Source organism: Puntigrus tetrazona, chromosome 6, assembly GCF_018831695.1.
Source record: "Puntigrus tetrazona isolate hp1 chromosome 6, ASM1883169v1, whole genome shotgun sequence".
Lineage (NCBI taxonomy): Eukaryota > Metazoa > Chordata > Actinopteri > Cypriniformes > Cyprinidae > Puntigrus > Puntigrus tetrazona.
In genome coordinates, this window is record NC_056704.1 from 9,650,636 (window position 1) to 9,667,329 (window position 16,694).

Below are 16,694 nucleotides of genomic sequence, written 5' to 3' on the forward strand. Positions count from 1 at the left end.
GATATGAGCAAGCAGGAATGTAATCGTGCATGTTGAGTGCACTCAGAGAAGCAAATAAATGGCTCGCAATTAGATGTCAGAAAGCCACGTTCATGCAGTAGATGAAGCTGCGCATAATCACACCAAATTAAACCCATGTTGTCTTGTCATGCACAGTGCACGTTTGTGATAACATAAGAAGAAAGCAAACAAGTGTGAAATCTGACCAATGTTGCAGCAGGCAATAGGGACAATCACACTCTGATTCATACCACAGTAAACATGCTCAGTGTGAAAGCATCCTGAGTAAGAAAGACATTAGTGGATCTCTTATTCTCATCTCTCATCTTTCAATTCTCTCGCAAACAGACACACACAATTATAAGCAAATAAGAATCACTGAATCCCAAAAGTAACAATAAAGACAGGGGTGAATGTGAGACATATTATTTGTTCGGTCCCAGCTAGATTACGTAACCGAATCTCAGACTTTCAAACACTCTTTTGACAGCTTGAGAACAGTAATAAGAGTGTTTGTGTGTTAACAGAAACAGCATCTGTTGCACTAAAGACAAATGATCAAGGTCGCTGCAACTATTACACAAGACAGACACTGATTCACAAATCTCTGAAAGTCACAAGAGTCAGCCCATTAGATAATATTTTACTGATCTCAGAAGACAAATTCAGCTGTTATAGCAGAAGAGCATATCAGAAACATCAAGAAATGCACCTCGCATCTAGTATAACTGAGCACAAATTAAAAAGAGGTGGAAAAAATAGATAAAACAGTCAAAAGTTGAGCAGCAAGAATATGCGTCTGTAACACTTTTAGAAATGGTGTTCATGAGGGAAACACAGGTTTGAAAGTCACTCGTATTCAAGGTATTCAAGACATAGACAGAAAATGTAAAAAAATTCAGAATATGTGATTCTACAACTGAACTGACATCATAAGTAGGACTGCAGAACTAATTTGAGGCAAAGGAATAAAAACTTTAGGGCCAGACCCTGAAAAACAGATCATGAAATAGTCTCACTCTGATCTTCACATAGAGGCAGTATCAGTCATGCTCACCCTGAAAGCTGTGCCTTCCTCGATGATGGTGGGAAGCTGGGAGAGGCAGATGTCCACAGCAAGGTCCCACGCTTGCCTGTGCGTGCACACACACACACACACACACACACACACACACACACACAAACAAATACAAAGATGCCACATTAGTCAATCCCACTCTCATTTTTCTTGCTTTGAGTTTGTAAGCTCTGACCAAATGAAAATATACACTGGCACTTGAGTAGAGAAGGGTATGAATTTACTTTGACAAAAAGGTTTAATTTAAACTTATATTTACAGATAAACATTGATATATCATATAACAAACACAGAACACACCAAATATAGTAAACAAAAGCTCATACTGTATATGGTTTCTTACGCTCAAGAACAAACTAGGTTTGATCATGATTGGCACCTTTGAGCTTCCACAAGAAGAGGAAGAAATGCCTTTAACTAAAAAAGGAGCGTTTAATCTAGTCATAAAACATTACTGACACTTTATTCTTTAATTTGATACTGCCGAGTGCTTTGGCACAATCTGTATTGTTAAAAGTGCTATATAAATAAAGGTGACTTGACTTGGTTTTGTGCATCAAGCAGGATGTACTTAGATTTTCTTTTTTAAATATCGGCATGGTACTAAAGCTTTGGGTAGCAGTTAAACACCCATTATAAAATACATATATTTAGCAGTTTTCCCCTGCCACCTGTGACCCTACAAGAACAGACCCACAAAGAACTGCATGTAATCTTCACCACAACTGTCAAAGGCTGCGTGTAAAGTTATGTTACTTCACATGAGAACTAATCATTTGTTGACACTTCACCTCAGCAGTGCTGACTTTCAGAGCTCCATCACACACTGTTTAACGCTTATTTTTCCACAGTATTTTCTTCTACCGCATAGGCTGAGAGAATTGCTTTGATCACTGAACCCTCAACACTTTGGTTATATTTAATTCATGATATTACATAACACATCAAACGTGTTGTCCATTCAAAAGCTAAAACTACAGCTATAGCTCTAATATGATTTGCCAGTCTCTATCAACAGGGTGTCTCAGAGTGGAACGTAAATATACAAACATTTTATTGGAAAAGTCCCAATAACATTCGGCCAGCTGCCTTAGTGGATCATGAAAACAGGCATTCCACCCAGCTCTAATATCCTCACTCCACTGGTCCATCCTGCCTCGCCGTTTTGTCAATTGATCTGCTTATTCATTTCATAAAAAAAAAAAAAACCTTTTCTGATATTTTCCATGTCATGTTTAGTCCAGAGTTTAGCTCCAACCCTAATCAAACAATCTGAAGCAGCTAATCAAGGTCTTACTAGGTATACTTGAAACTTCCAGGCAGGTGTGTTGAGACAAGCTAAACTCTGCAGGACACCGGCCCTCCAGGATCAAGTTTGATGACCACTGTCCTACATGGTGAGGGATGAATGAATCGATGCTAAGTACAGATCTCGTTAATCAAATTAGAAAAATCGCTAAATGAATACTACCTGCTGTATTTACAGAATTATCACCTGGATTTGAACCTTTTTTGCCACACAATCATACCATAATGATTACTTACTTTGTTTATGGTGTAATGGCATTCATAAAAAAGCTATGATAAACAGGACTGTAAATGGATTAAATATACTGCTAATTGTAAATATAGCCATAAAGATGTTAAAACATTTACATTAATTTAAAATTAAGTACAAATTCAATGTATGGTGAAACATGCATGCATGTATCAAAGGGTTAATTTGTACATTAGTTCTATAATGAGAACGCTTGTTTTTTTTCCCGTCAGTGCACATATTGCGATGATTATTCCACAGTGGCCATCAATATTCTTTCTGTCTGTTTCCTGTACTGTTCCTTGCTATTACTCCCTTCCCTGCTTCATCATGTCTCCTCCTAATAGCGGAAGACACTATCCTTCCTCTCAAATGTTCCCATAACTCTTTCCTTCTTTACCAAATGTTCCTTCTATTTCCGCCTCTCTCCATTTCTCATCTCCTGTTTCAGAAGACTCAAGTAACTTTCTCCACAGTGTAACTAAAGAGCTCTGATGCACCATTATGAAAGTAAAATCTATTTCTCTCTTGCTAATGGTATGTTATGAGATTCAAGCTTCAACTAGCTGTGGAGAACAAAGTCTGTATTCCATCATACACTGCTGAGGATTACACAATGCAGGTTTAGCCAACAGCATGATACTGACGATGGAAAAAGGGGGAGTGAGAGAGGGGAATGAAAATTCATAACATAGTTCATTTAAAATGCAGAGGGAGAGGCCTACGAGTAAAATACCACCTTAAATAAATAAGTAGTGCCATTCACTGTAGGAAAAAAGCTCCCTCTTCTCCATGGAATGTTCTGGCAAATCTGGCATTTTGCTTTTAGGAGAAATATAATAAAACTGAATATTACTGAGAGTTTGCCATGATACCGAACTATCAATACTCAAAGATTTTGCCACAAAATGTAATGTTCCACTGAATACACAACCTTATGAATTTTTTTAATAAAAACTATATTGATGTTTATTATTTAGGCATTAAGAAAAGATATTAACAAGTTTACATACTTTAACATATTCACAAAAACACCTCTTCATACAGCGGTGGACAAAATTATTAGAACACTTGTATTTTTACCATCTAAAAATGTTTCAGTTCAGTTATTTCTATATTTTTGTAGTGTGTCAGCAGGAAATATCAGTTTACATTTCTGGACATTCATTTTGCCATTAACTGTAATAATCCAGTGGGATTTTTTTTTGCACAATACCAGTGCTCCACACAGAAATCTGATCTCATTATCATCCAGAAACAGAACATACATTAAATAATAAAAAAACAAATATATATTTTTGTATGTACCCTGTATGATATACTGTAGTATGTACCTTGTATGATATACTGTACATTTTCTTCATTGTTATTTTAATATCAACATGGTATGGTACTAAAGTGAAGTAATGATGTTGAGTTGGAATACTTTAGTATTTTAAACCATAAAGTACAAATAAAGTACTTTTCTTCAAATTCTGCTTTTTAGAAGATGGACTTCACTGTTTTTGCAAGTGTAAATTCGAGAAATCTAAAGTTCAATATAGTCAGTGTCCAATATAAATATAATGGTTGCCGTAGTAATGAACGTGAGCACTATGTCATGACTGCCAACATATGAAAGTTATACCTATTGTTGTGTGAAATGCTGGCAACTATTTTGTTCATGTCTCACAACTTGCAGAAAATGAGAAATGCAGGCATTACTGTATATTGCATTAATACATTTCACAAATAACATTCAGACTCAAAGGCATTTCCAAGAATCCAATGCAAACTGGATTTCAAACCATACAAAAATAGATTTTTTTTTTTACTGTATAGCCTAAGAAGAACTAAGCATAAGTTAGACACAACAAAACAGTTTTTGTCTTTTCTGAACAAATGTTAAACATACAGTGTTAGGGAAAATATTGTAGAATACTGTGTGTGTGTGTGTGTGTGTGTGTGTGCACGTTCACATGCATACACTTACCACATAGCGTGCATGTATGTGGGTGGCAACCTGGGGCTGCTGACTGGTGTACAGTTATATGACCTCATTATTCTCTCAGCCAATAAGAAATTTCGAAATAGACTGGCCACCAAAAGATCTTGACGAAACAATTTCTGAAAGAGATCTACAAAGATTGAGAGAGAAAAAGAATAATAAAAACATCTTTATGTGTTAAAGAGGAATGACATGTGAAAGCAGGTAACTTGAATAGAATTTCTAAATTTTGTTGTTTGAAATACTCTGTGTTAATTAAAGAGACCCTTTAATTATCATGTGTATGCAAGACAGATTAAACCCTGGGAATTCTTATTATGCAGATTTCCCTCTAAAGCATAATAATTAATGAAAGCTTGTGAGAGGTCATGATATACGTGGGATATACGCCTGGTTCCTCAGGACAGAAACGAGTAAAAACTTCAAAGCTAGTGTTTTCATAAGCTTGACTTTGGGAATTTAGATAAATATCTTATGCTTTAATGAAGAACACTGTAAAACTGCAAGCAAAGCATTTACAAAGCTCTTGGAAGCTTGTTAAAATGAACAACATTCGGTATAAGAGCACTGGAATGCTTTGACTCACTTCACTTGCCTGTGTTTACTGCTGCCAGTTTTACTGCTAGAGTAGCACTGGGGCAACAGTTCATCATGCTTTGGCTTTTCAAAGTATTTTGGTATTTTCTATTAAGAACTAAACTAACACTATGCATATTGCATGCATATATATATATATATATATATATATATATATATATATATATATATATATATGTATGTGTATATATATACAGTATATGCATGCAATATGCATATATGACAGTTTCAGTTTCTATATATATGAGAATTTCCTCACAACAGGAAAATTGGGCTCCAAGTTAGAATAATTTAACATATGCTGAATTATCAAAATGAATTTGTCACTCTTTTGGCAGACCTGAAAGGACTGTGCAGTTGATTGACACAAAACTAAATCTTCAGAGCTTTCTGTGTTTTAATCAGGACAAACCTCTTGGCAGGACGTTCCACGCAATTGTGTCAGTGATAGCTGTGAAAATCCAGTTCAGCTCCCCTAATGGTGTCCTTCTGTCATTCAGCCTACCCGGGATCCTGAGAAAAAATAATATGTACATACATGAAACCAAGAAAATGAATCTAAGAAAAATCATTTTGGTGCTTATTAGAAAGAAATACACTAACATTATAATGCAAAGTGAACTGATAACTGATGACCTTCTCAATACAGAGCTTAACTTGACTTACAAATAGGTAATGACATTATATTGGTCCATGTGACAGGACTGAATGTATGTTGATATGTCAATAATCAAAATAAAAAAAGGAATTTTGCTATGAACCAATACAGTAACGGTGGACTGAGGAGTGATGCTGCATACTAACAGAGCTGCACAAGCTTCAGCTTCCCAAAATGCTGTTGCTAAGCAACCATGACATCCCTTCTACTGTAATTACTAATGGGACATCCCTCCTGTCCTGGTTTAGAATAAGAATATGCATGCGTGCTGTGACCAAAGACATCTCACACAGTGGAAGTGTTTTTATAAGAGATAAATTAATTAATGAGTGATGGAGAATAAGAAAAGAGAGAGAGAAAGAGACATGTGTAATACAAAAAGAACACATCTAAATGAATCCTGCTTACTGTACACTGGAGACAAGATTACCCAGAGCATCTAAAACCACAAATTCTTTCAGAAACACTACTGGACACAAACACATTACAGATGTGAAATTACAGATCACACCATAACCTTAAAAACGTCACCATATCAGAAATGAAAATTATTAAGATGAGAGAGAGAGAGAGATAACATAAGTCAGTTAGCATAATTCCCAAAATTAAGACAGATTCTACATTCTGTTACTGCTGTCATAATCAGAAACAGAGACAATGACCACGAGGCACCATGAGACAAACTTAAAGGAGATAAATGAGTCCAAACTGCTATGCTCAAAGTGAAGTAAACACACATCTGTTCAATCTGAACTAAAGACAGAAATACACAAATCCCTGTTTTACACCAGGCTGCATCCAAAAGCTGAAAACAGAAAATTCTATGCACGTTTGTATTGTTTTTTGACATGTAGGTATAAGAAAATGTTCTTATGTCTAGTGTTCTATGTTTACATTTATGTTTATTATGTAGCACCATGGTCCACAGTTTATTCTACTGAATGTCCATACAAGTAGCATTTTATTTATTTATGACTTTTCTTCAGATATTCAATTCAAATGTGTTCCTTTTGCTAGCAGTTTCTGAGAGAAAATTATTTAAAAAAATTTGTCAGTGTAACAAATTTGACTTCTACAAAGTGACACGTTACTATGAACCATACTGCAGAGTTTAACTGGACACAGCCTAGATGTCGGAAACAAAATATACAGGAAGCATTGCTTTTCCTCTCATCTATGTCATTAGACCTCCAACCCATTTTCTGTCACCCATTTGAGAATCACTGCCCTAAACCAATAACTGCTTGTTGGTGTCTTCAATCTGTCGGTCACCTGCCTTTTCATGAGAATTTGGAAAATTCTTTTTTAGAATTGTTTTTAGTAAAACAAATGTGGATCAATATTAAAAAGATTCTATGGGTCAATATTAGAAAATGTATAAGGCATCATGGAGTAACAGAGTAATTTTTACAGCATATAATAATCTTGGTTAGAGTTCACATTAAACAAGATTAATGCTTCACAAGCACTGGTAATGTTAGTTCATGTAACTACTAAGTTAAGTAATGTCATACAGAACATACAGAACCCTACTATAAAGTGTAAGAAAACGTTAATGTAAGTAAAAGGTTTCTACAAACATATACAGTATAGAGAGAGAGAGAGAGAGAGGGAAGAGAAGAGCAATGAATCAAAAAACAATTTTCTACTCTCAGTCTCTGACAATAAGAAAACTGATATTCTGGGAGGACAAAAGTCATCGCTCACGATTTCAATTCTCACCTTAAAGGGTGAAGGTGATCATGGTTTTCATCTCAGCAGCTGAGATGAGGTAACACCATGGAGAAGAACAACTAACTATGGCAGCTAACTGACAGGATATGACCACATGCTGTATTTCTGTTTTACACCGATGGAATGAATTAACAGTATAAATGTGATGTAACACAAATCCACGTGTATAAATTCAAAGAGAATGATAACGCCTTAATTAATCATATAAAATAATCAAGAGTTTTTTTTTTTTTTTTTTTTTTTGAGAGGCCACCAAGAGAAAGACACTGGCTATGAATTACGTTGGAGATATTTCACTTCAATTTTAACTATAAACATCTCACAAAGGATGTTGAATGATGAAATCTTAATTGGATTATGCCCCTAAAATCCACATTAAATTCCACAATATATTATGTACTGTGTTAAAAAATGTAACAATTATTATTATTTTTAATGTTTTTGTTGACTGATAGAACTAGAAGTAGAACTTTTAATTCCTTAAAAGTAAACTAGCTCTGACTTCTCATCTTGTACTTCAATTTATCCAAGAATAAGAAGAATGAAGAATCTCGTTCTTAAACGCCTGGTGAAATAGATAACTTCATAACAAAATAATCAATAGAACAAAGTGCACACACACACACAAACAAACACACACACAGAGATAGATATAGATATAGATAGAGAGAGAGAGAGAGAGAGAGAGAGAGAGAGAGAGAGAGAGAGAGAGAGAGAGAGAGAGAGAGAGAGAGAGAGAGAGAGAGAGAGAGAGAGAGAGAGAGAGAGAGAGAGAGAGAGAGAGAGAGAGAGAGAGAGAGAGAGAGAGAGAGAGAGAGAGAGAGAGAGAGACAGAGAGAGAGAGAGAGAGAGAGAGAGAGAGAGAGAGAGAGAGAGAGAGAGAGAGAGAGAGAGAGAGAGAGAGAGAGAGAGAGAGAGAGAGAGAGAGAGAGAGAGAGAGAGAGAGAGAGAGAGAGAGAGAGAGAGAGAGAGAGAGAGAGAGAGAGAGAGACAGAGAGACAGAGAGAGAGACAGAGAGAGAGACAGAGAGAGAGAGAGAGAGAGAGACAGAGAGAGAGCCCCATCATGTGTATCTCAGTTTTGCATTATTGACAAACTTGACTTGATCTTACTATATGATTACACTTCACAACTAATCCCAAACTACAGTATATTCAAATAATCATTTAAGGGAAAAAATTTACCCAAACTAAACTTTTTTTTTGCTTCTAAATCTTATGCAACTATGCAACTAATCTTAATTGGTTATTGAAATATAATCATTTAAATAGTGACAAGCATAACATGTTTTCAATTACAGATTTGTTTATACGTACTGTACATGAAATAATTAAGGGACCATTACTTAAAAAATCACTACTGAAAAATCAGAGACTGGGACTGCCTCTGAAAGTCATGGAGCTGTTTTGTACTAACCGCCTCAGAAACACATCAAAAAGTATGACAAAACTTAAGTATGTTGCCTTAAATATGCCACACTTTTGACAATGTCCACAGAAGAGAATTCCCGGATAAACTGAAATATGAATCAGTTTGAATTGTATTTCATTTACTTCAGACTACACTGATCATTTTCTGTGTGTGCTGTGTATTTTAATGCTTATTAGAGTAACACACTATTATCTTTGCAAAACGCTAAGGTCACACTCTACTGAATTAGAGCCTATTTTCCCTTCTGGAGTGCTATTTCAGTTGTTCATGAATCTAAATCAGTCACTTATGTGGTTCCAAGACAGCTAGAATAATAGTTTAGAAGGAAGCTTTAGGCAGGTCATGGACAGAAACTGCTAGTATTTTGCTTATATGCGACCACTTACACGTGTGTACGCAAGAGACATAGCGAGACAGAGATAGAAATGAATACAAACTGAATGTATGTGGGTGCAACCAAAGTCTATTATTACAAATTTCTGACACCTGATAGTGAGAGTCACAGGCATCAGTGACTGGCAGCAGTGGGCTCCGTTCTCGTGATGAGTGGGTGAGTCAGGCAGATCATGCTGGGCAGAAGCCTTGAGCAAATGTCATCGCCTTTAACGTGCCACTGATTAACACACTGCTGCTCCCAGATCACCCATCTATCACCACACACACACACGTGTCTTAACGACAGCCCCACACTGCCAAATTTTACTCTATCCATTCAGCAAACTTACTTTCTTCATTTGTTTCCAATCATGAGTAATGCACCTGGTCCCCAGGAGCTGTATGTTTTATAGGGCACAATTTATGGAGTAACTTCTCGCTAGCTGAAGGTATAATTTAGTGTCAGTTTGAATCTAGGTAGGCTATAACTTTCTTGGCTTGACACAGTTCTTTTAACGGTATGACACATGTACCATTCAACACAGCGCACACACTAGGTTTCATTTCCACTATGTCGACCCCAGAGACATTCGTTTTAGTTCCAACCATGCACACACATTTTTAGAGTAGTTTTATGTGACAGCTTGGTCATTTTTCAGGAGCTACCTGACTTCAGTGCCCATAGCAAATGAAAGAATGCATAATATTAAGTAAAAAAATCATAAATCAATTATATTTGTCATAATTAATATTATACAACAATTTCCTTGCTAAGTCAAAGATGCCGCATCTAATAACTAATTGCAAAGCCCCAAACTTTACTATCTAGATGTGCAAGTGTGATTCATCTGAGAACATCACAAAAACTAATGCATTTACAAGACATAAAATATAACATCATTATATTCTATGCTTTTTTTAAATTTGTAAAATACAGTACATTTTTTAAAAGTTAGATTTATTGGCTTTGTACATGAGAGGACATTGGATAGCTGACAGAAAAACACTGAGTGAAGAAAGAAGAGTGGGATCGGCAGGAATCAAACTCAGGTCAACTTTTAAATAAACTTAATTTTCTACCTGGGTTTACAAGACATACACAAAACCTACACAAAAAAAAAAAAAAAAACAACAACAGTTTTTTCATGGTCTTAACTCTTTCCCCACCACTGACAAGAAATCTCAACAAATTAGGTTACAACGCTTCCCTGCCAAAGACAAGTTTCTATGGCAATCCTAATTCTAGGTGTATTACAGTAAGGAATGTCCTAGCGCATGTCTTCAATGAGTTAGGGAACTTCTCAGGTCTGATTGGGACAAAGTAGGCTACTCCGTGACAAAGATATCTTTATAGACACAGAATTTTCTAGTTATGTTGTGGATAGATTGATGACCTGCCAATATGAATATGAATATGTATATATGTTTGTGTGTACATGATCTATATATAAATAGAGTATATATAATATATATATATAGGTACATGTATATATATGAAGCCTAAATGTATGTGTGTTTTCAGTTATTTTGTCTAAAATGTTGTTTTTCTGATAAAACCTACCTGCATTTAAGTGATGATAAAACAAACAAATAAAGATAGAATAAAATAGATTTTTTTTGTTTGAGAACCAAAACCCCTTCAATGACAGTATAAGAAAAAAAAAAAACCTTTGGAGAAACTATGTTCAGTTGCGGGCCAGTTTTCCTCTGGTCCTTCTCTACTGTAACATTTTAGAATAGTTAACACTTGTTAACTATTAATAATGACTTTTCACTTAAGAATTTTGAATTAGTTGCTTATTAAAAGTTAGCAGCTGTTAAATTTAGGTATTGGGTTTGATTAGGAATGTAGAGTTAGGCATACGTGCTTAATTAGCACTAATAAATGGCTAATATTCTAGTAGTATGCATATTAAAAAGCAACTAACAAGTGTAACTTAAAATATGTTAACAAAAAATGTTAACAAAACATTTTCTGATGAATGAATTATTTTGGGTTTGGAACAGCATGAGGTTAATAAAAGTACAATTTCTGGGTGAACTAACCTTCTAAATACCACTATCAAATTTTTAATAAGTAACTACTTAACTGTTCATGATGATGCACATGGTGTCAAAAATAAATACAAAATAAAATAAGTAAATAAATAAATGTTTAAAAAGAAATAAAAAAGGGAGGGATATCTGTCAATTGAAAGTGCTTTGCATATAATCAACCTGCCATTTGCTGCTGGTCAGACTCAGTGATTATAAATGTTTTAAAACTGTTGATATTCATTCCCTGTACTTTCTGACAGGATACAAAAGTCAGTCTTTATAGAGGTTCTCTGTCCTTAAAAATTGTTTATGAAATACAATGATTTTGCTATTTCAACTTAATCATTTAAAGTAATCATAAGCAAAGGGACTGCCTCAGGTATCATGTTCAACTACATCCATTAAAAACAGGAAAGAGCATTTGAAACCCCAAAGCAGCATCATTGTGATGGTGTCACTGTGATGAGTTTCACTCTTAGTCTCTATTATTAACAACTAAGTGCTTCCTAACTGCAAAGGCCCTGGGAAAAGTGTACAGGGAAAATGACTAAGATATCACCAAGCGGTTAAGATACTAATAGAAAAGTTGTGATTACATAATAATTACATGAGTCTTCAGAACAGGGATGCATTTACTATTGTGTAAGCTAAAGTTTTAAATACACCAACAACAGGTTGGTGTTCTCTGTATTTTTGTAAGAGATATTAAGCTTACTTAAAGTTGCAGATGGAACGGAAAAGAGAGAAACAGAGGGGTTAGAGCTGTCATGATCTCATGAAATGTTTTTCATCTGCACAAAGCTCAAAGAACTGCCTCTTTTTCTTCATTCAACTCTATTATGCCTCAGGGGCCCCACAGTTCTTACACAGGACAAAGTGCAAAGATGAATTCAAAAATTGCAAAGGCCAACTGAAGGTCACTGCAAAAGTTCTTTTTAAAAACCACTTAACTTTCTTTAGTGATTAAAAAAAATCTAAATACTAATTGCAAAAAATAGCTCCTAATGAATCACTATCAAAATAATCAAGCTGCCGGAAAGCAAGATACAGATAATCCATAATTTACCCTAATTGGTCTATTTATTTGTATTTTTTAAGATCACTGTAAAGTTATTGCAGTTGGAATCCACAGAACCGGGGGTCCAGATTGGCTATTTGGGAATTCCAGATGGGCTGGTCTGTTTTTTGGGGCCGCAAGAGCCAGCGTTGTCATGCCACTGGCTGCACTCACAGTAGCCCACTTTTTTATTTATTATTTAACTGCAGCCCCTCCCTTTTTATTAATTATTTTCTCGCAGACCGACCAACCTGCAGGCTAATGATGACATAATTGTCTTTTGACTCCACAGACAGAGAAACAAAAAAAAAACAACAACATCAGTTGTTGGAGATATGCATGCAAAAAATAAGATAAAAACAGATAAAATGTGAGAATAAGATAAAATGCGAGAATGAAAAAAGAAAGCTCTAGAAAAATACAACAAATTACAAGGATGCAAAGAACAGTGAATTACTGCAGACATAGAAATTGAGATTTTAATAACATTATTTTAATAAAGTCAATTGTGAACTATAGTGGGCTGGTCTAAGACATGAAACTCCAAGCAGGTTAGGACAAAAACAAACATAAATTAAATTGTTTTAGTTCAAATTGTGGATATAACTGGGAGCCTGAAAGAAAGCACCAAAATAATAATAATAATAGATAATAATAATAATAAAAGACTTCCAAGATTTTATTCAGTTACATGGCTTTCCAGGATTCTCTGCTATTTCTAGAGAAAAAACTATATAAAACTAAAATAGAGACAAACAAGAGAGATGAAAAGATAAGCAGACAACCAAATAAAAGCGAGAAAAGGGAGGAAATAAAAATAAAAACAAACACCTACTTCTCAATTAGGTCCAAGGTCACTCCTGGGACCAGCACACTCTTCTGCATACAGAACCTTAGGGAAAGAAAGCATATACAGTAAATACTGTAGCACATGTTGTACACTCTCAAATTCATTACTATTGAATTGATTTGTAGCCAAGTAGTCCTTACATGAACTATGCATATGCATAACTGAGAGACAACTGTATAGGTAGGAAGAGAAGTCTTTTTTTTTTCAGAAGAAACTGCTTTAACAAATAATGATACAGGCATAGAGTGATGAATGTATGTACTTCTTTATTACAGTAAGTAACTGCATATTCCAATGTGTGTTTAAATTAGGTTTTAAGAAACAGTGTTTTGAATTGATCTCACTACTAATTATAAGTATATATAGCAGATCACAAGCTGATGTACCCAGTAAATGTCAAACTGTTATTGACCTATACAAAACACAGGACACACTGAAATGTGTCTTCAACACCAAAGATTTTTTTAAATGGTTAAAACAACATTTTGTTCAATAAAATTATTGATCATTTCTTAAAATGATCTGAGTAAACAACTTTTCAACCAAGTCATTAGTAAAAAAGTTAAATACAGTACCCTTAATCAATTAATGCATACAATGAATGATATTGAAACATAATAAATCACATAATAAGTATAACAAATACATAATAAATCACATTATTTACCTACATTTAAAAGAGACCATGAGCAAAATGCTAAAAAAAAATATGGTCAAATAAATTCTGAAATTGTTCAGTGAAACTGACAGTTTGAAAAGATTCACAGAAATGAATCAACTTGCCCACGCTAATGCAATTTTTGCTACAGTGATATTAGCATTGGATGAGGAATCAACACGAGGAATCAAATTGTATCCTCACAGCATTTGTTAAAACCAAGCTGATCCACTTCCTACACTTTGTGACATCACAGTGTGACAGTCAGTGGCAGTAGACAGCCTCCACGATCTACATTACAAAAGTAGCCTCCCAGCAGTGGTGAACAGTGGAGTGAAGGAGAGAAAAACCAGCTCAGAGTGATATCACTATCCAATCACTACCCAATCTTAGCAATCCCTCTCACCTGATTATTAATTTTGTGTAGGTGCACCCCACTTAGGACACATCATCTCACTAAGCATAAAGCACAAGCCACAGCTCTTCAGTTTGTTGGAGCTCGCTGCTCGATTGTATCTTTGAAGGCTTAAACTTTGCTGACTTTTAATCTGACTCCTGGTTCCTGTCCCTGTTAGTGTACTCACTGTGGCATGTGCTTCCCCATTGCCCTTGCTCCTGTTTCTCCGGTCTCCCAGTTAGGGTTGTAATGATGTTATATATTTTTCACACCAAAAGAATCCACGATACTGATATATCACAATATATATATATAGAAATCTTAGGAAGAAAATTTTTAGCAGTCAAATTATTTTTTACTTGTTTTTCTAGTTTTTTTACCCATGCACCGAACATAAGGAGACCGATAAACAGGGCATATTCAATATATGCACTCTGGGTTTCTCAATCGTCTTTGAAGATCCTTATGAAATTACAGAAAAATATGAAAGAAAATACGGTCAAGATCAACAGTATGATGAATAAATATTAACGTCAAAAAATACTTTTATCCGTTAACTTACGTACTCCTATTTTAAGCATTTTAAGCACAGATAAGGCATTATGTACATGGCACTGCAATAAACCTAAAAGAATTACAGCATTTCCCAATTCCAGTCCACATATTTTACCTGCTTATTCTGTATGTTCTTGTTACTGCTTTAAACATTTGTCCTATTTGAGCGTAAGCGTTCTAAATTAACAAGATGTTGAAATTTCATGATTTGAATATCACTGTTATTGTCAACACAGGTATATGAAACACCTCTACTTCCAGTTCTTCAGCGATCCTGTGTTCCAGTGTTGTTTATTCGGAAAGACTGTGGCTCATCTGGCTTTAAATAAAAACTTTGTTTAATTGTAATTCCAGTCTCCATCTGCTTCAATAACAGGGACTTGTGGTGGGCTGTATGGGTTGATATTGGAACAATCTTGCCTCCTTGTCATTTCTGACTTATAACAAGAAATTATGTCTAAAATCTGCTATGTGAAGCTGTCAACTCAAAAAAGAGGGTTTATGGATACAAAAGTAAATGAAGGTATGTCATTACTACACCAACTGGAGGGAAACGTTCATCATTTTTAACTATGTCAAAATAATTATTTCACCACCCTATGTGAACCTGAGAGGACGATACATATTGAAAAACTGTATTTTATTAGTGTATGTTAGTGCCCTTTTCCCTTGTCTTCCTTTTGTTTGGCAAATAATCCAACTGAATAGGCCTGATATCTACAATTATTTGTGTTCTTATATGCTCAATTGTTTTGGAAAAGACAGCTTCTAAAAACATACAGTAGACTGGTAAGAAGCATAGCTCTGTACATTTAAATATTTGTTGCCAATTTGATGTTGTGATGGCTCAACAGACAGCTCAGAAGGCAACCAAGGGACTGACTGGCTTTGCTGATACGCACTGCTATCTCTTTGTCGAGAGAGCCGTCAGATGAGATGGTGCTTCCAAGGTGTTCCACCACCTTCAGCTTTGTCCCATCAACTGACAAATTGGGGGGTAGCATTCTGGTCATTCTCATGCATGAGAAGATCAAGTTGAACAGGACTGTAACAAGATCGCAGCCCTATTTCACACCATTTAAGATTGAGAAGGGAGTTTTTACAATACCCCTGCATAACATTATGAAATGTAATGTTTCTCAATTTTCTTGGGCAACCAAACTTGCTGAGGATGACCCAAAGTGCCTCTCTGTTCATGGTGTCAAAGTCTTTATTTGGTTAATAAAGAACCATGTTTTGGTCTATACATTTTTCTTGGAACTGTCTAAATGAGAAGACCATGTCAACAGGACTCCAGCCAAATCTGAACCCACATTAGGTTTCTGGATGCACTTCTTCTGAGATGGTATCAATGCCAAATTGTTTTGAGGAGCTTAGAAGGAATGTTATCCAAACCTGCAGTCTTGCCAGAGCTGGTTTGGTTAATGGCCATGATGACTTCCTCCAGGGAGGGAGGAGGGTTTAGGTCCCATATAACTGTTCTTTGTTAAATTGAGTCCAGTGCCACTTGATCAAAGGTGGAAGGTCTGTTAAGAAGGTCTGTTCGCTTAATCTTTCAGCATAGGGGTTCCATCAGCAGAGAGAAGTGAGGTAATGCCTGGACTTAAAAACCCATATACAACTTTCAGCAAGTTGTAGATTTCTTATTAGATTCAGTACAGTTCTGTACTTTGTCAGCTTTTTCGATCCAACCAGCTGTCTTGCATACAACAGAGATCTTTTTGTACCCTGTAGATGCTTGAA

The 16,694-nt window shown here is 35.4% G+C and overlaps 1 protein-coding gene across 1 annotated transcript in view; it reads right to left on the bottom strand.

Moving 5' to 3' along the window:
- LOC122346819 (regulatory-associated protein of mTOR-like) overlaps positions 1-16,694 on the bottom strand; it is a 124,174-nt gene that overhangs the window by 64,211 nt on the left and 43,269 nt on the right. Inside the window, 4 exon segments of the mRNA XM_043241673.1 lie at positions 1,058-1,133; positions 4,588-4,732; positions 5,612-5,712; positions 13,327-13,383. Coding sequence (XP_043097608.1) covers positions 1,058-1,133; positions 4,588-4,732; positions 5,612-5,712; positions 13,327-13,383 — 379 coding nt within the window.